Source organism: Mixophyes fleayi, chromosome 2, assembly GCF_038048845.1.
Source record: "Mixophyes fleayi isolate aMixFle1 chromosome 2, aMixFle1.hap1, whole genome shotgun sequence".
Taxonomy (NCBI): Eukaryota; Metazoa; Chordata; class Amphibia; order Anura; family Limnodynastidae; genus Mixophyes; species Mixophyes fleayi.
The window spans coordinates 153,524,802-153,552,666 of record NC_134403.1 but is presented as its reverse complement, the minus strand read 5'-3'; the positions used below and the strand labels follow the sequence as shown (position 1 = coordinate 153,552,666).

Sequence of the window (27,865 nt, the reverse complement as noted above, 5' to 3'; positions counted from 1 at the left end):
GGGTGGGTAAGCAGTGTATGCTTCTCCTGTCAGCAGCTCAGTGATACAGCCCAGCCGGGGCAGCAGCCGGTGCAGTGTTTGTACACATTGATTAGTCAGGATGAAATTCCCTGGCTCGGTTCTGGTGTCAGTCTCCCTCTTTGTGGCAGAGACAGTGACAGCCCTGTACATAAGCAGCACATACAGCTCGGCCGGGGACAGGATTTGGCAGACTCTGACTCTCTTCTTCTGCCTCCTGCCCTGTGTGCTGGTGCAGATAAGCCTCATCTTCATCCACAGGGACCTGAGCAGGGACAGACCGCTGGTGCTGCTGCTGCACCTACTGCAGCTGGGACCCTTAGTCAGGTGAGGAGGGGGATATAGAGCTAGACAACAGGGTCAGGGTGGCTCCCGTTTTGGCCTCTACCATAAGACAAAACGTACATCATATGATTAATTGATAAAAGCTTTGTTACGCCCTCCCAACTTGCTTATAGAGCTACAACTAAAAACACCACTAAAGATGTTTTAATAGAGATTTTGACCATGTACACCACCTATGAAGTTATTAACATATGATGAGATTAAACACGATGCAAAAAATCAACATTAGAGGTGATCAACACGTTTGCAAGCCATAAAGATAGCAATAATATAGCAATTGTGTCTATGTTACAGCAGAATATGTTTTTATGCACTTGTGTGTATATATAAATAACATTTTAAAATTCGAAGTCCCATTAAAGTATTGTTAAGGTCAGAGGAAGCCAGTAGCTGGTTTCTTGTCTGGAATACACAGTACAAAAACACATTAGGTGGATGATTTGATTTGCTTGAGCTCATTGTAATGAGGAGGATGGGATATAACAGCCTTTGTACAATAATAGTAAGTGTTATACATGTCTGTAGCTCACTTAGACTTATTTGCATATGGATGTATTTGGAATCAAACCATACATTTCAGGAAAAAAGGCTATAAGGCTGCATAATGTATTTACTACTTTGTTTTGTGTGTTGCTAATTGTGAATGTCCCACTTATATGTAAATCATGGCTATTCATTTGTTTATAACCAGGCACACATATACTTTGATGTCCAAAAATGAAAAGACAATAGACTTGTTTTATAGAAATGCATTACATTATTAGCCAGCTTCCTTATATACCAATTAAAGGCAGATTGATTGCATTTACTTTAAAACACAGTATTATTTTAATATGGCTACTAACTAATTATAAAATTCAAAAGATTCTTAAGAACATCCTTAAAACATGGCCGGTAGTCAATATGTCTAAAATGTTTAATGAAACTACAACAAATATTAGTAGATATTCAAATAGCAATTTTATTTACATACTTACACTGCTGCATAATTGCCTACAATTCTAATGAATTAATTAAAGCAATTCATTTTATAAAATTTCCATTTCCTAATCCCACTACCACTGTTAAAGTTATGTTCTAATTATGTTTCTTTATACTAGCCCTTAACTGTTTATAGTTAATATTGTATCAATTAAGCAATACAATATACTTATATATTTTAGTGAGGTAAATAAGTTTGTTCAATCTTGCTCTGTTCAGAATTCAGCTGGAAGAGGTCAAAAGTTAAGCTGGGTACACATTATACAAAATTTCTCCCAATGTGATCTTCTTAACGATCTTACCAACGAAAGTAAACAAAAAAATCCTGATCAACATGTTGATTCATGTTGATTCACACATTTTACATGATTTACCTTCAGATCTGTGCTTTTTATCTCTCATTGGGCAGCACGGTGGCTAAGTGGTTAGCACTTCTGGGGTGATGAGTTCAATTCCTGACCATGGCCTTATCTGTGTGGAGTTTGTATGTTCTCCCCATGTTTGCGTGGGTTTCCTCCTGGTGCTCCAGTTTCCTCCCACACTCCAAAAACATACTAGTAGGTTAAGTGGCTGCTATCAAAATTGACCCTAGTCTCTCTCCCTCTCTGTCTGTGTGTGTATGTTAGGGAATTTAGACTGTAAGCTCCAATGGGGCAGGGACTAATGTGAGTGAGTTCTCTGTACAGCGCTGCGGAATCAGTGGCGCTATATAAATAGATGATGATGATAACCATCGGCTGAAAATATCGTTTCTGCACCCTCCATAGAGATCTGCCTACACTGCTGGTCCTTATGGCATTCACACTGCAGAGTCATCACAACTTTGTTCCGTTGTTGAACGAGATTTTTAGTTCAGTTTAAAAATCAAATGAAACAATACGATGTGCTTTGGAACGATAATCATTCATCATTGGACCGTACACACTAATGCAATATTGGCCCAATAATCATCTGAAAACCCTGTAATATGTACCCAGCCTTAGTGACAGAAAGACAAACTTATTTACCTTTAGGTTTAAGAAAGATGCCACCAAATATGCTTTAAACAATGTTGATGTGTGTTGTCTCTTTATCTCAAGGTAGCCAATGTTTACCATATTAGGAAACTGTAAATAAGAGTAAAGATCATTACATTGTGTAACAGATGTTGATATAAAGTCTTGTACTTGTTTCCACAAGGACATGCTTGTCTCCGCTTGGGAATAGTCCACATCTGATGTGAATGCAAAAAAGACTTCATATTTACTTCAGAACACTTTGTAAGACTTTATGCCTTATCACCCTATAAGCTGACATTATATAACACCAGCATATTCCAATTAGCATTGGAAACAAATTTTATAACAAGAGGGTATTAAAAAACACAGCAAGGTTTGCAACTTAATAGGTTGCTTGAGTATAGAAAGAGAATAAATGTAATTTTTGTGTGACCTGTGTAGAGGGGTGGTACTCAGGTACAAAATGTTAGTAAGGCAAAGAAGGTATTTGGAGGCTAGGAGAAATACTTTTTTTTATACCTAGGAATTCCATAAAGTGAGTGCAGCTAAAAACAATAATGTAACTAAGAATAGGAGCAAATAATAAATGTGGTCAGGGCCACCATCAGGAGGTACAACTGTTACAACTGTGGGGGGCCTGGATAGACTCCTCTATCTGTCTGAGCTCCCTGGTCTGTCCAGGCCCCCTAGTTTGACCACCTGACCCCTATCCCTCCGCGATACGGCAGCACCCCAGTCACTGATAGACTGGGAGTGCACTGCGCTGGTGATGGCATCACTGTGCGCACTGTCAATCAGTGACTGGGGCCGCCACATTGTGCAGACAACAAGGTAAGTGAATTGGGGTTATTGTGGGGGAGCAGAGAATGTAATGTGGTTGGAGGCATTTACTGTGATATGAGAGGGGGATGAAAATGTACTGTGATATATTGGGAGGGCATTTACTGTGTTATGGGGGGGAGCAGAGCATGTAATGTGATTGGAGGAATTTACTGAGATATGGGGGGGGGAGCACAACATTTACTGGGATATGGGAGGGGAGCGGAGAATGTACTGTGATATGGGGGAGGGGAGCATGTAATGTGATTGGGGGCATTACTGTGATATAGTAGGGGCGTAGCAATTAGTGTGATATGGGAGGGGAGCGGAAAATGTACTGAGATATGAGGTGGAGTGGAGCATTTATTATGATATGGGAGGGAGTGGGTATAACATTTACTATGATATGGGAAAGGAGCAGAGAATGCACTGTGATATTGAAGGGGGGAGTGGAGCATTTACTGTGAAATTGGGGTAGCGGAGCATGTAATGTGATATGGGGGTAGCAGAGCATGTAATGTGATGAGGAGGGAGGAGAGCATTTACTGTGATGAAGGGGGCAGTGGAGCATTTACTGGGATGTGGGAGGAGGGAGCGGAGCTTTTTCTGTGATATGGAGGGGAAGTGGAGCATTTAGGGCTAGATTTACTAAGCCGCGGGTTTGAAAAAGTGGGGATGTTGCCTATAGCAACCAATTAGATTCTAGCTGTCATTTTGTAGAAAGTACTAAATAAATGAAAGCTAGAATCTAATTGGTTGCTATAGGCAACATCCACGCTTTTTCATACCCGCAGCTTAGTAAATCTAGCCCTTAGTGCAATATAATATCAGCGGAGCATTTTCTGTGATATGTGGGGTGCAAAGCATGTAATCATGTAATGCATTTACTGTGATATGGGAGGGGAGCGAAAAATGTTCTGTGATATGAGAGGGGGCGTAGCATTTACTGTGCTATGGGCGGGGAGGGTATATTCGTTATACCTATGGATGTTACTAAAGTTGTTTAAGAGGTGTTAGATGGATGTGAAGCCACAAACGCTTTTAACTTAAACGGGTTGCTGTTTATTGAACTTGGTAACAACAACTGATTATATGCAGGTACTCACAGGTGGTATACTTTGTAGTACAGCAGCAGCAGATTCATACAGTTGTATATGTATCATCATTATACACTCTTAGGCACATATGCAGATTGGTATAGACTGTACCAGTCAGTTACTCTCCCCTCTGCACGTTCATGCAGTTTATGTTGTGGTGCAGACTCTCCTGTTACTATAGGGTGCTTCCGGGTCACTTTACAGTTCTTTTGGGCACTTATATACTAGTATAGGACACAGCTAGTAAAGATGCATCTGTTCTGTATCAGGCTTTCATGGAAGTCTCAGCGTGAAAGCTGAACTTCCGGTTGCGTGATTTGGTACATCCGCAGGTGCCCCAGGTACAGTAAAGGAATTGAGCAGGTTGTTGCACAGTGAAGACAATACCATTCTATAACAGATCTTGCTCTTGAAGTAGGAAGCAAGATCTTGGGCAGTGATGGTGGTCAGAGAGGTTGGCGTGGGAGTGTTGAGAAGAGATCTCCATGTATTATAGAGGTGTTTGCGGTTAGAAATGTGAGTGAAGATGAGAAATTGAAAGTATATTTTGTAGGAGCGGTAAATAGCAGTATATTTAGTAAATCATAAGTATGACACTTTTACCAATGACATTCAACTTAGCATGAGAGTTTTGATGGCAGTGCATTTTCTTTGTGTGCACTGGCTGAGGTGCTGAAAAGAAAAAAGAGTAGCTGTATCCACTTGATCAAGTGCTGTTCCTGAAGTGTGAAGGAAGCTTGGTTGATTTAGAGCATTAAGAGTTTAAAGTGGTGGAATAGAGATTGCAGGTGATCAGGTGATAGCCTGAGAGAGGGAAATAATTGTTAAAGAAATTATTAACTTAACATAGTCAGGAGAAAACAAGATAAAGGATGGGACCATCCACTAGGAGAGGTCAAGTGAGGAGGTTAAATGAAAAAGTTTGTAGGCAGGGCAAAAATGGGGAAGACAGGCTGATAGTTGTTTAGAAATTTGCTGAGTTGATCCTGAGGGTTGATTGATTACAGCAATACGTAGCATTAGGGGGTTCCAAATCTAGTATGTACTGCGAAAGATGGAAATGTGAGTGAAGAAAAGGGTGTGAGAATTTTGGCTGTGGAGTGTGTGGAATGGAGGAGTCCACTCCCACCTCATTGTCTGCTTCCAGCCTGGAGGTATGGGTAATGGGGAATCCACCATATGAACGAGCTGCAGATGTAATGCTTTGTTTGATTGTGTGAGCCCTGTTCCATTTATTGTCAGAAGGATGAATTTGTTTGAGAGGAAGAGATCATTGACAGAGGTTTGTTTAGGTTTGTTTCATTTTCCGTAAGTTATTTATTTTCCTTATTGATCATGTTCACCAAAAATGTATATGTCATATGTAATATCTTCTAATATTGTTGCCTTGTATCTCCTAATGCCTGTAGAGGCAAAACGCAAGGGAAAACTATTGGACAGAGATGCAGTGACAGTAAAAGTGAAGGCTAATCAATAGTAGGGATGTGCACCGGCGACTTTTGAGGTCTCGTGTTTTGTGTTTTGGATCTGGATTTTCGTTATTTTTGAGGTTCGGATTTGTCTCGCAAAACACTTGACGAAAGGTCTCGGTTCGGATTTAAGGTTTTGGATTCGGATTTTTTTTGAAAAAAACATAAAAAGTTTAAAAATCAAGTTTTTGGGCTTATTTTCACTCCTAGGCTATTATTAACCTCAATAACATTCAATAACAAGCATTTCCACTAATTTACAGTGTATTCTGAACACCTCACAATATAGTTATTAGTCCAAAACGTTGCAACAAGGTATCTTTCTGGACTGCGTAGAGGAGTGGGTCACCACAATATATATTAAAAACCCTGAACTTTTATGATTCGCACCAATAAATGTACCTGGACTGCGTAGAGGAGTGGGTCACCACAATATATATTAAAAACCCTGAACTTTTATGATTCGCACCAATAAATGTACCTGGACTGCGTAGAGGAGTGGGTCACCACAATATCTTAAAAACCCCGAACTTTTATGAATCGCACCAATAAATGTACCTGGACTGCGTAGAGGAGTGGGTCACCACAATATCTTAAAAACCCTGAACTTTTATGAATCGCACCAATAAATGTACCTGGACTGCGTAGAGGAGTGGGTCACCACAATATCTTAAAAACCCCGAACTTTTATGAATCGCACCAATAATTGTACCTGGACTGCGTAGAGGAGTGGGTCACCACAATATATTAAAAACCCTGAACTTTTATGATTCGCACCAATAAATGTACCTGGACTGCGTAGAGGAGTGGGTCACCACAATATCTTAAAAACCCCGAACTTTTATGAATCGCACCAATAAATGTACCTGGACTGCGTAGAGGAGTGGGTCACCACAATATCTTAAAAACCCTGAACTTTTATGAATCGCACCAATAAATGTACCTGGACTGCGTAGAGGAGTGGGTCACCACAATATCTTAAAAACCCCGAACTTTTATGAATCGCACCAATAATTGTACCTGGACTGCGTAGAGGAGTGGGTCACCACAATATATTAAAAACCCTGAACTTTTATGATTCGCACCAATAAATGTACCTGGACTGCGTAGAGGAGTGGGTCACCACAATATATATTAAAAACCCTGAACTTTTATGATTCGCACCAATAATTGTACCTGGACTGCGTAGAGGAGTGGGTCACCACAATATATTAAAAACCCTGAACTTTTATGATTCGCACCAATAATTGTACCTGGACTGCGTAGAGGAGTGGGTCACCACAATATATTAAAAACCCTGAACTTTTATGATTCGCACCAATAAATGTACCTGGACTGCGTAGAGGAGTGGGCACTGGGCACCACAATAAAATATATAAAAAACCTTCAACAGATCTGCATTACACTACACATACGGCTGCTCCTCCATCCTCTCCATCATATACATGTTGGAGTTTTAGCGTGTGACAACCTCTTGTTTTTGATAATGTCAGTGCATTTTGAATATTTTTCAATTTGCCCCACACCACTGAATGTACTTTATCTATGATACGCATCTATCTATCTTGACTGCGTAGTGTGGTGGCCCCGGTACACAATTTGGTACCGAGGCCACAATATAATTAAAAAACCCTCCACGTGTCAGAATTCCACCAAACAAGTATCTGGACTGCATAGTGGGGTGGCCCCGGTACCCAATTTGATACCGGGGCCACAATACCTCCTCCAAACATGGTACAGACAATTCGTCATTGAGATCCCAGACAGACAGGGTCAAAGTGTTATTGTTTGACTTTGTAAACCCAAGAAACTGTCCCTGTTGCACATAGTCGTGCAATGAAGACTGACTTTTTCATTTAAAGGCACGATCTTTCAAGTGTAGTGTTTGTAAGTCTAAGTCATATTATACTTTTGGTAAAATTGGTTTATTTTGTTCCTCTTTATGGTAATTAGTAATAGAATTAAAGTATGAAATAGAATTAAAGTATGAAATAGAATTAAAGTATTAAATAGAATTAAAGTATGAAATAGAATTAAAGTATGAAATAGAGTGGTATATAGAGTTGTAGTGTGGTATAGATAGAGTGGTCCACACAATATAATAATAATAAAACCCTCAACTGGTCTGAATTCCACCAAACAAGTATCTGGACTGCGTAGTGTGGTGGCCCCGGTACACAATTTGGTACCGAGGCCACAATATAATTAAAAAATTGGGCATCAACTGTCACCGTTGTTTAATATCTGATACACCTAAATATGGACTGCACAGTGGAGTGGCCCCGGTAGTAAATTTGGTGCCGGGGCCACAATACCTCCATCAACCCTCTAAATCCCACTCCACTGATGGCGGACACCGGGCGCACGTCTAACACCAACATTGCAGTTACAGCCGCAGTTATACGCTTTGCAATAGGGTGACTACTATCGTATTTTGTGGTAATGGCAAACGACTGTTGGACGGTCAATTGTTTTGTGAAAGACTTAGCGGTCTTACGACTTCCCCTCTGGGAAGATGACCAACTAACAGCAGCAACAGCAGCAGTGGCAGTAGTAGGCGTACCGCTGCAGGATTCCTCGGATGAATCCCGTATTGAGGAGGACTCAGTCTGGCTGCTGACTTGGGCTGCAGGACTGAATCTGATGGAGATTGTGGAGGAAGTTGACGAGGAGGGTGTTGCTGGTGTGTATCCAACTGGACCACGGGATTTAGGTGTCCCTGTACCGATGAGGGTCCTAGCCCCAGTTCCTGAACTAACCACTGAACTATGAAGGTTATTCAGGTGACGTATAAGGGAGGATGTTCCTAGGTGGGCAAGATCCTTACCCCTGCTTATTTGAGCTTTACATAAGCTACATATGGCCATACATTGGTTGTCTGGATTTGGATAAAAATAACTCCAGACCGAAGAGGTGCATTTTTTGGTCTTCTGACCAGGCATGACGATGGGCTTTTTCATCCCATGGACATCAGCTGTTTCCCCCCCTGGTGCCTCATTTACAATAACCACATCACCATCCTCATCATCAAGTTCCTCCACAGCGCCAGCTACATCATCAATAGCCTCCTCCCGAGCCACCTCTTCCCGTACAGTGATGGGAAGGTCAGGCTTGACAACCACCAACACCCTTGGACTCGCCTTGGGGATTTGTGATAATTTCTCTTTAGAAGGCAGAGTTGTTTGCTGTTTTGTTGCTGACAGCATAACTCTCTTCAATTTTTTGTAGGGGGGGGAGGAGGAGGAGGGCTAAGATCCGTGGGTGAAGCTGAACCACTAGTCATGAACACGGGCCAGGGCCTAAGCCGTTCCTTGCCACTCCGTGTCGTAAATGGCATATTGGCAACTTTACGTTTCTCCTCAGATGATTTAAAGTTTCTCTTTTTGCTACTTTTTCTTAACTTGGGCTTTTTGGATTTTACATGCCCGGTACTACGAGATTGGGCATCGGGCTTGGAAGACGACGTTGATGGCATTTCATCGTCTATGTCATGACTAGTGGCAGCAGCTTCAGCATTAGGAGGAAGTGGGTCTTGATCTTTCCCTACTTTATCCTCCAAATTTTTGGTCTCCATTATATGTAGCACAAGATACTGCAGAATGTGTGAACTTGGTAATATTGCAGTACCAATGGACTTATACTGCTGGATTGGTTTTGCAAATTTGGTTATAATTATTATATATTTTTTATTTTTTTAAAATTTTTTATTTTTTTTTACTTTTTTTTTATTTTTTAAAAACTTGGGAATAATGGGGAAATAACTATGCCCTTAGAAGCACAGAGCACAGGACACAGCACCACTGGACTGAACAGGACACGGCACAGGACCCAGCAGCACTACGGAACTCAGCAGGACAGAGCACAGGACACAGCACCACTGGACTGATACTGCAGAATGTGTGAACTTGGTAATATTGCAGTACCAATGGACTTATACTGCTGGATTGGTTTTGCAAATTTGGTTATAATTATTATATATTTTTTTTTTTTTTTTAATTTTTAATTTTTTTTTACTTTTTTTTTATTTTTTAAAAACTTGGGAATAATGGGGAAATAACTATGCCCTTAGAAGCACAGAGCACAGGACACAGCACCACTGGACTGAACAGGACACAGCACAGGACCCAGCAGCACCACTGACCTCAGAAGGACAGAGCACAGCACACAGCACCACTGGACTGATACTGCAGAACACAGCACAGCACAGCACAGCACAGCACAGCACAGCACTGCACAGCACAGCACAGCACAGCACTAAACAGCACAGAACTAAACAGCACAGAACTAAACAGCACAGAACTAAACAGCACAGAACTAAACAGCACAGAACTAAACAGCACAGAGGACCACCTAACACACCCTCCCTCTACCCTGATCAATGCCCGAGTGAAGATTGCGGCGACTAGCGGGGAATTTATAGGATCCGAGTATCGCGAGATCCGACAACGGGATTATGAGTCAGAGCCTCAGTTTCACTTTTGAATTTGGCGCCAATACCCGGATCTGTCTCGGATCCGACTCGGATCCGCAACGTTCGGGTGGGCTCGGATTTCATAAATCCGAGTGCGCTCATCCCTAATCAATAGGTTATCATTTGTTTCTCAATAGTTTTCCCTCCAATACAGGGGCATTACCGCCAAGGTAGGTCCACAGGTCCTGCAGCACTGTGAATGTACAGCACATTTAACCCCTATTCTGAGCAGGCCCCTGGTGCAAATCTTCCATTTGTGCTGTATCACTTGCTCCAGCTATGGGGCTAGTCTAAGTTAGCCAGCAGGTCAACCGGCATTACAGCCGGCTGTAAAAGTGTTAAAAATAGATTTTATTTTTTAAAAAAGCATGGGGTCCCACCTTTTAATGCCATTAACTCTAGTGCTGCCAGCCTAGTGCTGATTTCTGCAAAAATCTGGGGGGGGGGGGGGGGGGAAGCGTGGAGTCCCCCCTAAAACAGCACAAGGTCAAGCAGCCGGGTTGTTGGCACTATAGCAGGGAGACACGCAACAGGGAGTCCCTCTGCCATAATGACCAACCAACCCCAGGCTGTTCAGCAAGGGGTTGGATCCACTTGGGAGTGGGGTCTGTAAAAAATTGTGTGGGCCCCCCCCTCTAGGGAGACCCAGCCTCGTGCTGAAAGCACTAGGACTCTTCCTACACCCCTGGGGAGCAAAAGTAAAGGAAGAGTGTAATACACCATTATAGTTTGTGGAACTACAAGTCCCAGCCAGCTCAGATTGCCATTAACAGTCTGGGAGCCAGGGCATGCTGGCACTTAGAGAACTACAAGTTCCAGCATGCCCTGACACCCAGACCTCCTACATGTCCCCCTGCTATATGGTGCTGGTTTCTGGGAAATCAGGAGGAACCCACAATCCCCCCCCCCCCCCCCTTCCCCCGACTTCTTGGAAACCAGCACTAGGTTAGCATTGCTTATGTTATTAACAATCTATTTTTTTACACAGTAAAGAGCCGGCGGGTTGTGCTCAGAATGCGTGCCCTAATGAATCAGGATCTTTCTGTTTAACGTAGGTCACCATATGCCCTTTACCCTCTGGTGTCAAAAAATAATTATTTTACTAGTGCTTTTTAAAGCTAGCAAAAGCATGTAAGTAAGTGTAACAGCATACACACTTGCACTTGTGCTTGCAGTCAGGTTGGCATCAACAATTTCTGGACACTGCCAGCTCTATTTACTTGCATTCACTGTGCTCGTGGTCAGGAAGGGAAGGGAGGAGGGGAGGGAGCGTTACATGCACTGCATGGTAATGATTATCTCATTACCATGCATGTACCCTAGCTTGACCCTAAAGCTAGGTACACATTGAAGAGTTTGTCGACTGACGTGTTATCTCAAACAATTGTACCTACAACCGATCAGTCTGGCGATTCGTCCATACACACTGACACGATTTATCTTCTGATCTGTACTTTTCATCTGGTCCTTCATCTGGTCCTCTAGTCTTCACAGAATGACAGCACAATATTCATTAATTTATTCTTGTCACATGGTCACACTGATTAAAGCCATCTTGTTATAGCTATCCACATGTCCTAACGAATTTCGTTAGCTTCTGTGACTCTGAAACGAATCATTCTGTCTCAGAACAAACAAATGAATTATTCCTTCTACAGGACCCTCTACATTTTTTCACCGGGACATTCATCACTAGCATTGGCTGAAAAGAACACGACTCTGTAAACTCTAGGGAGATTGTAAGCATGAGTGCATACACACTACATGATTGTTAGTTGATTGGTTGGAAAGTATTAAACAGTACGACCAACCAAATGAAACGATGATCTGCACTTTGAGACGACTTCCGACCATCATGTCACTATACACACTAACCCGACTTCTGACTGAACGGTAGTATGTCGGCTGATTTGACCGATTATTGGGTGAAAATGCTCCAGTGTGTACCCAGCCTAACCCTTCCTATTCCTATGGGTTCCCCGACAGATAGCTGTGCAAAACAGCCCAGAAGAGGCAAATATGGAGGTAAGAGTGGAAATATGCAGCTCTTTCCTCTATATTTGCCATGGTACATAGACTTCCAAATGTGATTCAAATACACAGGCCTCTAAGAGAGGAATTACATATTCATACTATTTATATTATTCAGTTAATCCTATACACACGTATAGCAGTGCACCTAGTATAAGGTATACAGGTGTAAGACATGTGTGACAAAGTAAAAGTATAAAGTGTGATTTAACTTGCATGGTGGAGGTGGTTTGGATATGTTGTTCTTTTACAGCTGACTGGATATGTCTGCAGCGAGACGGAGCATACAGAGCTCCAGAAGAGACCTCATTCTCTAAGGACCAGGTGGGAGTGTCACCTGTCAATCAAGATAAGGGGGAAGGAGGGCTGTAAAGTATTTAAACCTGTATTGTGCCACTGTGCAGGGCGACCGATGCAATACAGTGACCGTTGTCTACACAGGAGGACCATGTCTAGCCAGTGTTAGGTTGCCTGGTGTCATTCTGATGGCAAAATGTGCTCTTTAGCAGTTTATTGTGATATAACAATAATAGAAGCATTTATACAGCAAGAAGTTGTCTGTGTGTGCATCACCAGAAGGGTGCCCATGTCACAAGTAGTGTTAAAAGTGGGATTATGGGATTACACCAAACTGTCATAAAGCTGTTAGTTGAAGTGGAGAGATTTGCTGTTTTGCAAACAAAGCTAATATTTTGTCTGTGGATAGACAGATAGAAGCAATATTACTGTGAACTGTTCAGCACCTGTTTTTGATTTTTAAAGAAAGCAAAAGTTTATAAAATTGCTGGTTGTTGTAGTGCCACACCTGGTTATCCTCTAAACTGTGAGTTGGGTGTGGTCCATTAAAAAAAAACCCTGTGCAAGTGTGCTGTTTGTCTGTGTGGGTTGCTAAAGCAGCTGGTTGTTTTGCTAATTGCCTGTGGAAAGTGCTATGTAGAGATCAAATTTGTTGTTTAAAGGCTGCAATAGAACAAAGAGTAATTGTTGGCAGTGCAAACTGTCTTTACTTCAGCCAAGATGGCCAGGGAAAAGGAATTAAATATGTCAAACAGGTGTGTTTGCAGATCAGTCCCACAGGATGATTTGCAAAACTTGCACTGGAGTTTGCAGAGGGTAGATGATGTTGGAAAATCTCTTGCACACACCTGGGGGTAAATGTATGAACGTGCGGGTTCTTCAACACCCGCGTGTTCAGCGATCAAATTTCAAGCGGCGCTGCATTGTAAAGGGAAACTTCCCTTTACAATGCAGCGCCGCTTGAAATTTGATCGCCGAACACGCGGGTGTTGAAGAACCCGCACGTTCATACATTTACCCCCTGGTGTTTCGTGGGTAAGATTATGTGGCCAGGGAAGAGTTTAATTGCTTGGAGAAAACTTGTAGGGAAGAAAACCGCTGTCTTGTAGAAGAAGTGTAGGATTTAAAGCAACAGTGTTATGAAGAGATTAAAGCCCAAGAAGCTGTTTTTGAGTCTTTGGGAAAAGAGTTGTGTGCATTGCTAAAATCATATGAAGAAAGAGGAAAAGCAGTGGAGGCTGTTAATGAAACTGCAGAGAGATTGCAGCAGAGAGAGTCGGAAATTGTGATTTTTGAATCCTTGATAGATAAGTTTAAGAGTCCTTGAAGAAAGACAAAAAGCAGTGGGAGCTCTTAAACAGACAGCAGCAGAGAAAGACATAGAACTTGCTGCTTTGAAACAAAAGCTTATCATGGTTCAGCAGGCGGTACATACAGCAAGAGAGTCTGTAAAGGAACTTGTGGGGTGTAAGTTAGAGAGGCTTCGTCTGGCTGTAAAGTATGAAGAGCTTGGACAATAGCTACATGAGGAAAATACTCTTTCTTATAGATACACTGAGGAACGTGACTGAGCGATGGCCTTGGCATCCTCTGAGAGGGACTTGGTGAACATCAAGGTTTAGAATGCCAATTGTGTAAACCCAAAGTCCAAGTCCTCAAAGGGAACATTCTGCTAGTCAAGGTTCAGCTGTAAGGGTGTCTGACCGGAGGTATTTTAAATTTGGAGAGCTGGGACACTTTAAAGTAAAGTGCTCTAGACCCCAAAAGCCCATTCACTGTGCACTTTCCCATGCTGGCCTTTTTTCTACGTTGCTGTTCCGGGAGTTTCACAACCAGTGTTTGACCATTTAATTAAAGTGACTGTGCAGGAGAACAGCCAGGATCTCCTGGCAGTCGTTGACTCTGTGAGTGACCTTACGCTGCTTGCCAGCTCTATCCTGGCTGGAGCCAAGATCTCGCAGTTGCCTATTGCTAAAATGCACTGCATACATGGGGTAACCAAGGAGTCTTTTGGTCATTAGAGATAAAGGCTGAACTGTGAAGGTAGTGGCTGCCACAGCACCTAAGCTGCTGTACCCACTTATTTTGGGGCGAGATTCCCACTGTTTAAAGATATCCATGGTGAACAAGTTTGGCCAGCCATGCCAGCAAGTGATACAACGGTCGGAAGACCATTGTTAAAAAATCCACCTAATAAATCACAACATCTGAACCTCAATCTTTAGGAAAGGACAAACCGAGAAGCTATCCTGGGGGTCACGGCAGGACTGTCATGAAAGTGTCACCTTCACGGATGCCTGGACAGTTGAAATCAGCATTGGCTGGTGATGTGGCAGATGTGCCCATCCCCTTTGTTGGTGAGGGTATAGAGTGGTCTGATTATCCTGAACTGTTGTGTGTGCCAAACTTTGCACGCACTCAGATGTTACGTGACTTTAAAGCAGGTCTTTAATTTGGCTACTAATGTTGGGGTTATTGCCAGAACTCTCAGCTTGGCAGGTTGTATGCCATCATATGTTGTCAAAAGTAATATATTGTTTCAAATTGCTGCTGTGAAGGGGAGAAAAGTAGAACAATTGGTAGTTCCACAAATTAATGTACCCTTAGTGTTAGAAACTGCACACACCGAGGTGGATAGTGGACAATTAGGGGAAGGTAAAATGAGGGAACAAGTTCTATGCAGATTTTTCTGGCCCGGAGTCTACTTAGCTGTAAAAAGATTTTGTAGGGCTTGTTCTGAATGCCAGAAAACCTATACCTCTGTCGCTGTATAGCCACAGTTAGAAGGGGCTCATAAGCATCCTTTTACAAAAATAAGGGGCTACTAGTGGAGAGGCAGAGAGGACAGGCTGTTTCAGAACTGTGTTCTCAGATGGCAAGAAAACAATTTCCCCATTAATGCGCTAATTTCCCCATTAATGCGCTAGTAGGCGAGGTTGAGAGGACACTTAAAGTGATAATGGAAGAGGCCAAATATTGGACAAGGTTTAGTCAAACCTCAGTTGAATAGAATGGGAATAGAATAGACTGGGGATTTTGCACAAAAATGCAGATGCATTGTCATGGATATCTGCAGTCCTCACAAAGCCTGCGTCACTCTATTTGGTGACGCTAGTGAAGGTATATATGACAAAGGAAGTGGTTTGTAACAGGCTTCTGATAGAGGTATTAGCTTTTTAGATGCCAGCCTGCAAGTAAAGGATGGAGACAAGGCTACACATGTATAGCAGTGTGCCTAGGCTAGGGTATAGAGGTGTAAGACATGTGTGACAAAGTATAAAGTGTGATTTAACTTGCATGGTGGAGGTGGTTTGGATATATTGTTCTTTTATAGCTGACTGGGTGTGTCTGCAGTGAGACAGATCAAACAGAGTGCCAGAAGAGATCTCCTTCTCTAAGGACCAAGTGGGAGTCAGCAAAGTAACAAAGTCAGCAAAGTAACAATCTCAGTATCCTTCAGAGTCTTATCCTCCCACAGTAATACCGCTACCTTTTAGCTAGACAGTTTCTATGTCGCCCAGCCTGGGATACTGGCTCAATCAGACCCTGTCCTGGTAGGGTTTCCTCCAGTGGCACTTGGATGCCTGGCCTAGAGTCCTTTTATGGATGTTACATACAGCAGGATTAACTGTTAAACATACTGCCTCTGTTACCTTGATTATACAATGGAATGGTTGACTGAATTAACTATTTGGCTGGATACACTTAACAAAGGTTTACATATTACATCATGGAATGAAACTTCACTCTTGCATGAAACATTAAGGCATTTGACACATTGTATCTGCAGCGTTACACAATTGAAGTCTGTGATTCATTTTAATACAATAACATTTATATTGATACATACATTTTCCAATGCTACTGTAGCCAGTATAGTACTGAGGAGACACATTGCACATAATCTGGAAATTCTAACCGAACTGCACCCTAGATTACCTGTTGACCTAGACAACTAACTTGAGCTGCCAGCTAGCTATCATAAAAAGTCACTCAGATGTTTTCCTGATTACTAACACCGCAGAGCTATGCCACACCTCATAACAATTGACAATTGAGACAAATGGTAATTGCCTTATCTCAACTACCTTAGCTAACACAACTTTCTATCCCGTCATGCAATATGACTTCTTCTGTCCTGCTATTTTCACACAATATCGCAACAGTATTTATATTTCCAATGCATATAATATGGCAGGTAATAGCAAGAGCAAAATACCTAATAACATGAAATAACAATACATTAAATACACCAATGCTCTGGTGTATATACTTAGACTGGGCCAAGGATTAAAAAGCACATTAAATTGTGAGAAACGGGTGATGAGTAAAGTCATCAGTCCAGCTGGACCACGTTATATATATATATATATATATATATATATATATATATATATATATATATAGTATATTTTTGTTATAATTATTAACCTTTATAGGGCACCATAATGTCCGCAGCGCCGTACAGAGGGCAAACAACAAGACAGTACTTGGTATGACAGAACAATACAGTACAGGCTGAAACCTGTGCCCATCAGGTATAGAGCTACTGACAGAGGTGTGAAGGAAATAGAGGAGTAGAGTCAATGGGCAGCAAACCCAAGGTGGAGATGCAGTGTAGCTAGTGAGCAAAAGTTATAGGTAAACAGGAGGGAAGAGGACCCTGCTAAATAGAGCTTACAATCTAAAGGGAAAGAGGCAGACAAACAGTGATACATATGAATGAGATGGAGGATGAAAGTGTGTGAGGTATTCTACATGGTGAAATGGTTAAGCAGAGGACTGGCAGGCATTTATAAACAGGTGGGTTTTCAATTATATTTTGAAGCTATATTGGCTAGGGGATAGTTTGATAGAATGAGGGAGATCGTTCCAGTGGTGGGGGGCAGCGTGGGATAATTCTTGGATATGGGAGGGCGTTGTGGTTAGCAGAGGGGAGGAATCCTGATGGTTATTGGCGGATCAGAGAGGGTAGGAGGGAGTATGTATGGAGATGAGGTTGGAGATGTATGGTGCAGTGGAGTTGGAGAGGTCCTTGTACGTGAGAGTGAGAAATTTGAAGAGGATTCTGTAGGGGAAGTGGAGGCAGTGGAAGACTTGGCAGAGAAGGGAGGCAGATGTGGAGCAGCTACAGAGGAAGTTAAGTCTGGCTGCAGCAAGTATAGATCAAAGAGGAGCAAGATGGGAGCAGGGGAGGCCAGTAAGGAGAAGGTTGCAGTAGTCAAGACGAGAAAGAATCAGTGTAGATTTGAGTTTTGATGGCATCCTGGGAGAGGAAGGGTCTGATATGGGCAATGTTGTAGAGATGGAAGTGACAGGATTGGGCAAGAGATTGAATGTGAGTGGCAAAAGAAAGTGAGTAGACAAGAATGACACTTAGGCAGCAGATTTGTGGAACAGACGAGATAGAGGTGTTGTCAACAGTGATAGAGAGGTTGGGAGGGGAGGAGACTCTTGATGGAAGGAAGACAATGAGTTCAAGTTTGGCCATGTTAAGTTTGAAAAAGTGGAAGAATATCCAGGAGGAGATGGCAGAAACAACTGGATACCTGAGAGAGGAGAGAAGGGGAGAGATCAGGAGATGAGAGGTAGAGTTGAGTGATACTGGCATAGAGGTGATAATGGATGCTGAAGGAACTGATACGTTCACATAGGTAGGAGGTGTACAGAGAGAAGAGCAGAGGGACAAGGACAGAACCCTGTGGCACTCCTATGGGAAGGATGGATGGGGGAAGAAGGAAACAGAAGGAGTGGTTGGCGAGGCAGTGGCGCACGCAGGGGGGGTTTCTGAGTCTCTAGAAACCCCCCCTGCGCTAGCTAAGTGGCCACTGTCCTATACAGCAGCCGCGGCATTGTCAAAGAAGCGTCTGCGGCGGTGCTGTATTGTATACAGCACCGCCGCAGACGCTTCTTAGACAGTGCCGCGGCTGCTGTATAGGACAGTGCTGGCGAAACGGAGCTGCTGCGCATGCGCAGCAGCTCTCTCTCGTTTTTTGTTTTTTTTTGTTTGTTTTTGGGTCGGTGGGGGGGAAACACCCCCCCCCCCCCGACAATCCTCCGTGCGCCGCTGCGAGGTAGCAGGTGACCAATGAAAGGACTGTTTATTGGAAGAGATAAAAAGAGTAATGTGTTTCATTGGGGCATTCACACATCCATGAGTGCTCCAATTAAACACATTAATTCTTTTTTCTCTTCCAATAAATTGTTTGTAAATAAATGTGTGAAAACACCTTCCAAGCTATAAAATATTTAAATACCTTGGGTGGACATAATTATTAAAATAATTCCTGTGAATGTAGGTTACTTGGTACGGTTGGAATAAATTGTTACCTTAACCATGAAAGGGATCAGAAAGGCCAATGGATGTGCAGTAAGGGAGGGTGATTCACCGTGTCATAGGCAGCAGAAGGGTGCAGGAGGATAAGCAGGGAGACGTGACCCTTGGATTTGGCCAAGAGAAGATCATTGGTGACTTTGGTGAAGGCAGTTTCTGTGGCGGGGAGGGTGCAGAAGCCAGATTAGAGAGGATCAAGGAGGGAGTTGTCAGAGTGGTAGCTAGTAGTTTTTTGGAGGCAAAAGGGAGAAGAAAACTGCGGCTGTACTTAGAGAGTGAGTTGGGGTAAAAGTTCAATTTTGTAAAATGCAGGACAAGAGCATGTTCAATAGATGAGGGGAACATGGCAGTGGAGAAGAAAAGATTGTAGGGTGGGCAAAGTGAGAGCAGGCAGTGTGGGAAAGGGAGCGAAGGAGGTGAGAAGGGATGGAATCCAGGTGGCAGGTTGAGGGGGAGAGGATAATATAAGATAATTAATTCCTCACCCGTAGTGGAGTGGGAGGAGCACAAGAGGTGGTGGTTTGAGGGAGAGTTGGTCGGAATGGTAGGGGTGGTAGAAGAGTGATGGGAGGAGGAGACTTTGGGGTAAATGTATCAAGCTGAGAGTTTTCCGGCGGGTTTGAAAAGTGGAGATGTTTCCTATAGCAACCAATCAGATTCTAGCTATCATTTTGTAGAATGTACTAAATAAATGATAGCTAAAATCTGATTGGTTTTTCAAACCCGCCGGAAAACTCTCAGCTTGATACATTTACGCCTTTGTGTCCAATGGCCTCAATTTTGGAAGTAAAAAAGGACGCAAAGTCAGTAGCTGTAAACGAGGATGGGAGGGTAGGAGGAGGGGACAAAAGAGTATGTAGAAAGTGGCAAAAAGTTGGTGGGGATTGGAGGACTGTGAAGAGGTAGCTAGGTAATGCTTCTTCTCCTCTGCCCTGGCTAACTTTTGTTGGTGTGGGCATAAGTGATCAGAAGGTCCCCGTACATGCGGATGTTAGGACAATGTCTCTAGATGGTTGATACAGGTGTAGTCATTTGGTGGCGCATTGTAACAGTTCCATACCTCCCAATTTGCAAGTCTCCGGAAGCAGGTCACATCATAATGAGCCCCCAGAGGGCTGCCTAGGGTGTTGTACAGGGCTCTTTAGCTACCTCCCTTCCCCTTAACATTTTCAAACATGTACCCGGCCGGGACAGCTGGACAGATCCCTAAGTTTGGAACTGTCCTGCTGAAATCAGGAGATGTGCAGTTCTTGCAAAGTAAAAACTTTTTATTTATACTCCTTCACTTCAGCACAGTACTTGGGTTGCAGATAATAAAATAAATATATACAGCTATCTCTTCCAGTACAGTTCTCACAGCTAACATGGATATATTACTAGTACAGTCATTTTTAAAATGGTGTCTCAGTGCACATCCATTCCCTCTCTGCAGTGTTTCACTCATCCCTCCTTTGTGGGAGAAATATCACTCACTTAGCTCTGGCACTATCTCAGGTGAGCTCTTAGCCTCTCACTTTTAGAGGTCCCTCACTTGGATGCTGACATTGTAAAACATTTATCACATTCAGGGACTCTTCTCTCCTCTCTGCAGTCCTGACACACTCTTTCTCTGTGAGTTTGTTTACTTCTTTGGGCTCTGACAATTTGTCTCTAAGCCCTGCTCTCCTCTCCTGTGCAGGGGTGACTTCTTTCCTTTGTTCCTTAATGGTGCCTCACTGCTCATTGCAATGATCCCCTCTTCATAGGGTCTCTTTAGCACTATCTCAAGTGCAGTCCTGCACTACAATTTACCAATCTTGGGATCTCTCACAGGGTTCTCTCTAGTTCTTAATCAGGGGACTCTGCACTACTATATGGCATCATCCCCCCCTACAGAATAGATTACCCTAACAAGTTCAGTATTTAAAACAATTATTTCCAGTTTGTGTGGAATACATGAGCAATATTAATTAGATTAATTGATTATTAAGCTGTAAAAGCCAAATGACTATTTCACTGCTGTTTTTTAGTGAACAAAGGGTTAACACTAGGGAAATCAGTTACAGGACGTTAATGCCATCCCCATTAGCCCTCTATGGAGACTGCGAGTATGACCAATTCATTAAGCGACAAAAACCAAAGGGTTGCGTCAGCTTACTTGGTCAATGGAGAGGCTTTGCCTGGTCAGATCACTATGTGCAAATGTTAGGTGTGCTTTCGCAATAGTGCTCCCTCCTTTTGTGGACAGCACTGAGCTGCCGGTGACCATCTCTATGGAGGGGGATTTCTCGATGGGACTCGCAGAGCATCCCCGGAATAGTAAATAGCGGTGGTACTTCATTGTGTATCACTGTCATATGGAGCGATACACAATGATAGTTACCACCGCTGAACTGATAAATAAACCCCTTAGCTATTTAAGGAGCTCTTTCTTACCTTAACATATTAATTACACTTTCCTTGCATTATGAAAACATTGAATGCAGTGATGCCATTCCCACCTTGCCAGTGATATGTAGGTGTGCTGCATGTATGGCATTCAGGATAATGTGTGAGAAATAAATAAAATATGCATATGCTCTTTCCATCTGTTCACTAGAATGAGGGTTTACATAGTTTGCTAACATGAATATAGTGTTATGGATTTACACTTATGGATGAATCTAGCAATGAATTAATATTAGATTTTATGATTCCCTAAGACTACACTTTTATTGTAGATTGTGTATACTTGCATGGCTTCAGTACAGAAGGCAAAGGCAAATACATTTTGGACATTTTAGATTACCATTGTACTGTCTAGGTGCTAGTTAATTGAGTGCTCATGAAAGACTTATTATTTTATATGCTGTCGCTTTTCACCTTTATATTCAGTTCATTTTGTCTTTGCCAAACCTCAATGGGATGTATTCAGTATTTTCTTAGAAAACCTCCCCGTTGCTAGCCAACCATCACGCAGCCCATCACTATACTTCCCTTTCTATTACACTTGTGATTAGTGAGGTTTAAAGAAAACAGTGAGCGCCGAAAAATAAAAGAAATAAAAGTAAATGTGTTTTATTTGTAGTTGAGGAAATACAAAAAGGGAATGACTCAGTGAAACCACACTGGTAAGCTGGATTAGTGCTAGAGGTTGTATTACATGTAGTTTCAGCCTATAGTATAAAGAGAAGTGCTGTACCTAGTGAGTGCTAACTGTGCTGATGTCAGGAAGTGCATTTTTATACTCGTGAGATTTTTTTAAATGTCCGATAAAGACAAGTGACATACCATGTTAGTAATCAGCAAACATTAATATACGCATGAGGACCCCCACCGTCTCATTGATGTAAGAAGATATTGTTAAAAAAACAGGTCTTAAACTCTAGATTGAAATCCCATGGGTTCCCATGCCATTTGTTATGGGCGCATGTTATATCATTCCTTGCAAATCTGTTGTGTGCTTACAACTAATAAGCTAATAATAAATCATGTGTTAATATTATATTGTGCAAGTAATGATTTGCTAATCATGTTATTTTATTCCAAGAAATGTATTTACTGATGGAGAATGTTATGCAACCTAGGAACTGTACAGCTTGTACTAATGCCATGCTTCATAATGGCCCCACCCCTGCTGTGTGTGTAGATTCAATACAGAACAATATTTTTTTCTGGCTTTTGATAGTAACACATAATAATGTTGATCACTGTCAGACATGATGGGGTAGAGCTATCATCAACATGTTTAACATGGCTGTTGTTTTCTATTACAAAGTACTGTGGCTGATATAAATCCACATTCTTAATATTACTCACAAAATTAATATTTATTATGCATGTCATCAGGGCTGCCATCAGAAATTATGGGGCCCAGTACTAATTAATGTTGCAGGGTCCCCCCTCCCTGGGCCCAGTACTAATTAATCTGGCGGGGCCCCCCTCTCGATACTTGTGCCCCCCTCCCCATACATGTGCCCCCCTCCCTCTTTGCCATACATGCACCCACTATCCCTCATAACAGTACATTCCCCCCACTCCCTCATCACAGTAAATGTTCCCCTCCCCCAAAGTAAATGTCCCCCTCTCCCCTCCCCGCAATCACAGTAAATGTCCCATTCTCCCCCCACATTTAATGTCCCCCTCTACCCCTCACAGTTAATGTCCCCCTCTCCCCCCCAATCACAGTTAAGGTCTCCTTCTCCCTCTGCCTCTCGCCCCCCCCTCCACAATTAATGCCCCCCTCTCCCTCTCCCTCCACTGTTAAGATCTTTCTCTTCCCCCTCCCTCCACAGTTAAGGTCCCTCAGGCTCCCCCCTCCCCTTCCACAGTTAAGGTCCCACAGGCTCTTCCTCCCCTCCTCCACAGTAAGGTCCCCCAGGCTCTCCCTCTCCTCCTCCACAGTTAAGGTCCCCTTCTTCCCTCCCTCCACAGTTCAGGTCCCCCAGGCTCTCCCTCTTACCTCCCTCCCTCCACTGTTATGGTTCCCCAAGCTCTCCCTCCCCTCTTCCACAGTTAAGGTCCCCCAAGGTCTCCCTCTCCCCCCTCAAAAAAAGAATAGTTAATTAACTTACCTTCTCCGCGATGCTGCAGCTCCCTGGGAGGCGGAGCTGCAGCATTGCGGAGAAGAAGGTAAGAAAAAAAGGGGCAGCACGGTCGGTGACTGTGGGGCCCGGACAGTCCAGAGAGTCCGGACAGACGGAGAGGTCTGTCCGGGCCCTCTAGTCTGTCAGGGCCCCTTACAGCAGTACTGGCCGTACCCCCCCTGATGGCGGCCCTGCATGTCATACACATATGAAGTATATGCAAATAATTGATAACAAAGATTACATAGATAGGAATGTTTAATGTGCTCCAGCAGATAAGCTGCTCAACAAGTAAATTAGTGACTTGGAAAATAGATTTGTTTCAATAAAATAAATATAATTTCTTGTTTTTCGCAGGTGTATTGAGGTCTTTTACATCTACTGCAATGCTGGTAAAGTGGAAGAACCTTATGTCAGCATCACCAGAAAGAGACAATTGCCTAAAGGAGACTGTAGTGATGAAGTAGAAAAAGAAGTAGGACAAATAGAAAGAAAACTGTTTATACACAGATCTGCGTTCAGCCGGGCCTCCGTCATCCAAGCTTTTCTTGGATCAGCACCTCAACTGACCCTTCAGCTATATATATCTGTGTTACAGCAGAATGTTGCAGTATCATTATGTAAGTAAACTCTTATTAGTAGCAGCTCAAACCAATAGTCTAGATTTTGCCTTGAATAATAACTGTTCCCTATAAGTTGAGGGAGAGGTGACATTTAGGCCAATATTTTCCTACTTAAAAAAGACTTGTCAAATTTACGATAGTTTGGCATTTGTTAAGCACAGGCTACTCAAATGCCTGTAGTATGAAAAAAAGGTACCCTCCATGGCTCATACTAACCAGGCTGGCAGGTAGTAACCCTGCTAAACAGCCTGACCAGCATGCTAACCTTGCACTGCTGCCCCCCTACTTCAGCAGTGAGATACATTGACATGGAGCAGAGGGGTTATCATTGGAGAGACAGAGGGTTGCTTGGAATTCAGTCAGCATATTTAAATTTGCAAACTTCCCTGGAGTGGAGGTGGGCTTCAGTCTTTCAATAGCCTATATGTGGCTAAAATGTATTATTTAAAAGACTTTCTAAATGACAATGTTTACTAATCCCTTCATGTTACTCTGTGAGTACCATAGGGATTAACTGTACCATTTGCTGGAGATTGCAGTAGTTGCTACGCTAACAGACCCTGAAAAAAAGTATTTGATGATGTTAACTTCTTTTTTTCTCTGTGGACATGCTTTGTCACTGTTATAATCTACAGAAAGTCCAATGAAACGATTTTACTTGGGTGTGTTATCTGAGGAATAGTTGACAAAACAAGACATTTATTATACAAATGCTTGCTAGATGGCATTTGAGTGATAACATAATTAGTAAAGCAATACATAACAGGCTTGTAGCTCTTGCATTTGCCAAACAGGGGAAAATGTGCTCGACAGCATTAGTGGGCCAGTCTTGGTTCTCAAACATATGTTACAATAGGATGCTCAGTCTGTCAGACTTGTTTTTAATAAAGTAGTTAATAAAGTAGTCTTCGGTTGCAGCCACTGCCCACTTGGCTCAGGATTGTCCATGGCATCAATAAATGGACATGAGCATTAGGTTGAGCAAATAAAAACTTGGGTTTTGGACACATACTCATATCTGGGCTGTTTCATGCCCTCCATACATATTAGTCTCAGTCTATTCCTGCTAATGGTTCTTAAAATCTGTAAACTGGAATTGTTCTGTATAATATAAATAAGTAATAAAAGCTGTACAAATTATCTTATAATTTCAGGCATCTTTATGAGCATTTCCTTGCTGTCCATTGTGTATGGGGCATTACGGTGCAACATCCTGGCCATCAAAATCAAGTATGATGACTATGATATAATCGTTAGACCAGCTGCCTATATCTGCATATTCTTATGGAGGAGTTTTGAGATCGCTACCAGAGTTATTGTACTGGTTCTTTTCAGCTCTGTCCTTCAAATATGGACTCTGCCAGTGGTGTTATTAAACTTCATTGTATTTTTCTTTTACCCCTGGATTCTCTTCTGGCAGAGTAAGTCTCCCTTTCCTGAAAACATAGAAAAGGCCTTGACAAGGGTTGGCACTACCATGGTGCTCTGCTTCCTCACCTTTCTGTATGCTGGCATCAACATATTCTGTTGGTCTGCTGTACAACTCAAGCTCAATGATTCAGACTTAATCAACAAGTCTCAAAACTGGTACCGCATGGCTGTGTACTATATGCTAAGATTTATTGAAAATGCTGTCCTGTTGCTGTTGTGGTATATGTACAAAACGGATGTCTACATGTACGTATGCGCCCCATTGCTTGTGCTGCAACTGCTGATTGCATACTCTATGGCGGTTCTGTTCATGCTTGTCTTCTATCAGTTCTGCCATCCTTGCAAGAAACTATTTTCCTCAAGCATCTCACAAGGACTCCTATCATGCTTCAAATTCCTGTGTTACTTCTGTGTGCCTTCAAAAGACCCAAGCAAGAGGGATAGGTGTAGGGCCAAATTATCAGATAGTTCTGATATAAGTGAGCACATGACTTGTAAGGCCATGGACACTCAAAATGGAAATACACACCTGGATGCGTCTTCCACTGCATAATATTGGACATGAGCAGATTTTATTGTCATTTTACTTCCCACATATAGGAACTGTATGTGACTTACCAGCTTTAATGCATGTATACTATTTTATGTAGGAATCTACATTCAAGCTAATATGAAATACTTTACTGGGCTACATAGGAGATACATGTTGCCATGAAAAAGCATGTATGTCATACCCACATCAAGAATGAAGAACTTAACTTGAAACAAAAATACAAATAAGGGTAATGAGGCATAAATTGGTAAATATTCACAAACCAGTTGATTTACTATAATGTGTTTCAATCGGAGTGCCAAATGTATTAAATGTATTAAGAATGTGCTATTAGTGATGGCTGGACTCTGAGAGATAAACCAGACCATGCTGAAACCGTAATGTTGCAGCTTCATTTCCGGCTCGTTAATTCACTCTTTTAATGGAGATATGTTGCAAATGGCACAAACGCAAGTTTAATACACTATAGTATATTATCATTATGTTATTAACCAAAAAGGGTGAAGTATAGCTTCTATAATACATCAAGGTACATTGTCCAAATACTATATACTTCCTTGCTATAATCCTTTGGGATTAAAACAAATTTAGGAATATTACAGCAGGTCTACATTTTCAGAATAGCAACTGGTCAAAACCGAGGAAACCTTTCTTGGTAAAAAGGTTTTGTACAAGGTTCATGGAAATATCTTGTTTTCTTCTGTTTACTTTCTTTGGTTCGATAAATAATTTATACTTAATAATATTATTATTATTATCACTATTTGCTTTGATTCCCTATAACCCAGTTGTAGGTATTTCTTTTTCAGATATTGCGATTTATTTATTACACTCTTTTATATATTTCCCCAGTAAAACAATAAACAGAAAGCTCTTCTGCCACACTAGGCATGAGGTTGGGTTATAAAGCCTGGTTCATTTGTACTACATAGGTTGGTTATATGCAGTGCTATTGTATAACTCCTAGTAATGACTTCTTTACAAAAGGCTTATTGCCTTATGTGCAATGATCTGATAAAAATTTGCTCTAGAACTCTCTACACTGATAGCCATCATCCTAAAGTAGCCCATTCATCCTGAGGTCTATGTAAAATAATATGCTTCTTGTGTGTATAAACTCCAGTGTATGGCCAGATGGACATTATAGAGCCCATACCCACCCTTGGAAAGAAACATTTCCAGAAATGCAATGGTCTTTATAGAAGATTATTGAATGTAACTGTTATCATCAGCTTTGTATCTTAGATCATTAAATCATCTGTTGATTGTACACTATACATAATTAAGTTGCATTTATGATTATGATATATACAGTGAAGCTATTTAGACCAATGACAATCTGTCCCAGTAATACTTTTGCCTACTAACTGTGATGTCTCTCCTGATACAAGTCATTTATCACCTATAAATGTCACTCTATTTATAGACAGTATTTACTTAACTTGTCAGGTGCTAGCAGACAATTTTCACCCGTTGCTTTTACTATTTAAAACTTTGCCACTCGTAAATTTATTGCATCTAATTTCAACACTGATTTGAACAGACATAGATGCTTTTCAGAGATACAGTTTACAAGACGGTAAGTAGTTATTATATAAGTGGAGTAAAGAAATAATTAAAATGTCTGAACATGTTCAGCCAGTAAGTGATAATAAACAAGCGGAAATATATCTTAACATCACAAAATATGGTATAGCTGAATATTACTTCTGAACTCTGTATAACCTTAATCACATGTATAAAATAAATCACAAATGAAATAATGTGTTATTTTGTGAGAAACAAGTGAAAGCAAATTTGAGCTGAACAAATACATGCATGTTTCTGTCTAAACAGTGGAATTGCACTTGAAAT

At 41.9% G+C, this 27,865-nt stretch overlaps 3 protein-coding genes across 3 annotated transcripts in view; 2 read left to right on the top strand and 1 right to left on the bottom strand.

Annotated features, from left to right (window-relative positions):
• The window catches only part of LOC142141621 (uncharacterized), a 939,875-nt gene that overhangs the window by 427,015 nt on the left and 484,995 nt on the right, over nt 1-27,865 (bottom strand). The window lies entirely within an intron of this gene.
• On the top strand, nt 12-27,774 carry XK (X-linked Kx blood group antigen, Kell and VPS13A binding protein). Its single transcript, XM_075200276.1, has 3 exons — nt 12-345; nt 23,762-24,024; nt 25,182-27,774. Exons 1-3 carry the CDS (start codon nt 101-103, stop codon nt 26,009-26,011), a joined length of 1,338 nt encoding a protein of 445 aa, XP_075056377.1. The 5' UTR covers nt 12-100; the 3' UTR covers nt 26,012-27,774.
• CYBB (cytochrome b-245 beta chain) overlaps nt 23,975-27,865 on the top strand; it is a 73,902-nt gene continuing 70,011 nt past the window's right edge. The window contains exon 1 of the mRNA XM_075200274.1: nt 23,975-24,024. The gene's annotated coding sequence lies outside the window, so the exon portion shown is untranslated. The remainder of the gene's footprint in view (nt 24,025-27,865) is intronic.

Excerpts from the sequence above, each read along its gene's own strand:
- XK (XM_075200276.1), top strand. The coding sequence starts at position 101 with ATGAAATTCCCTGGCTCGGTTCTGGTGTCAGTCTCCCTCTTTGTGGCA. Across the intron at positions 346-23,761 it reads CAGCTGGGACCCTTAGTCAG|GTGTATTGAGGTCTTTTACA; the intron begins GTGAGGAGGGGG and ends TGTTTTTCGCAG. Across the intron at positions 24,025-25,181 it reads GAATGTTGCAGTATCATTAT|GCATCTTTATGAGCATTTCC; the intron begins GTAAGTAAACTC and ends TTATAATTTCAG.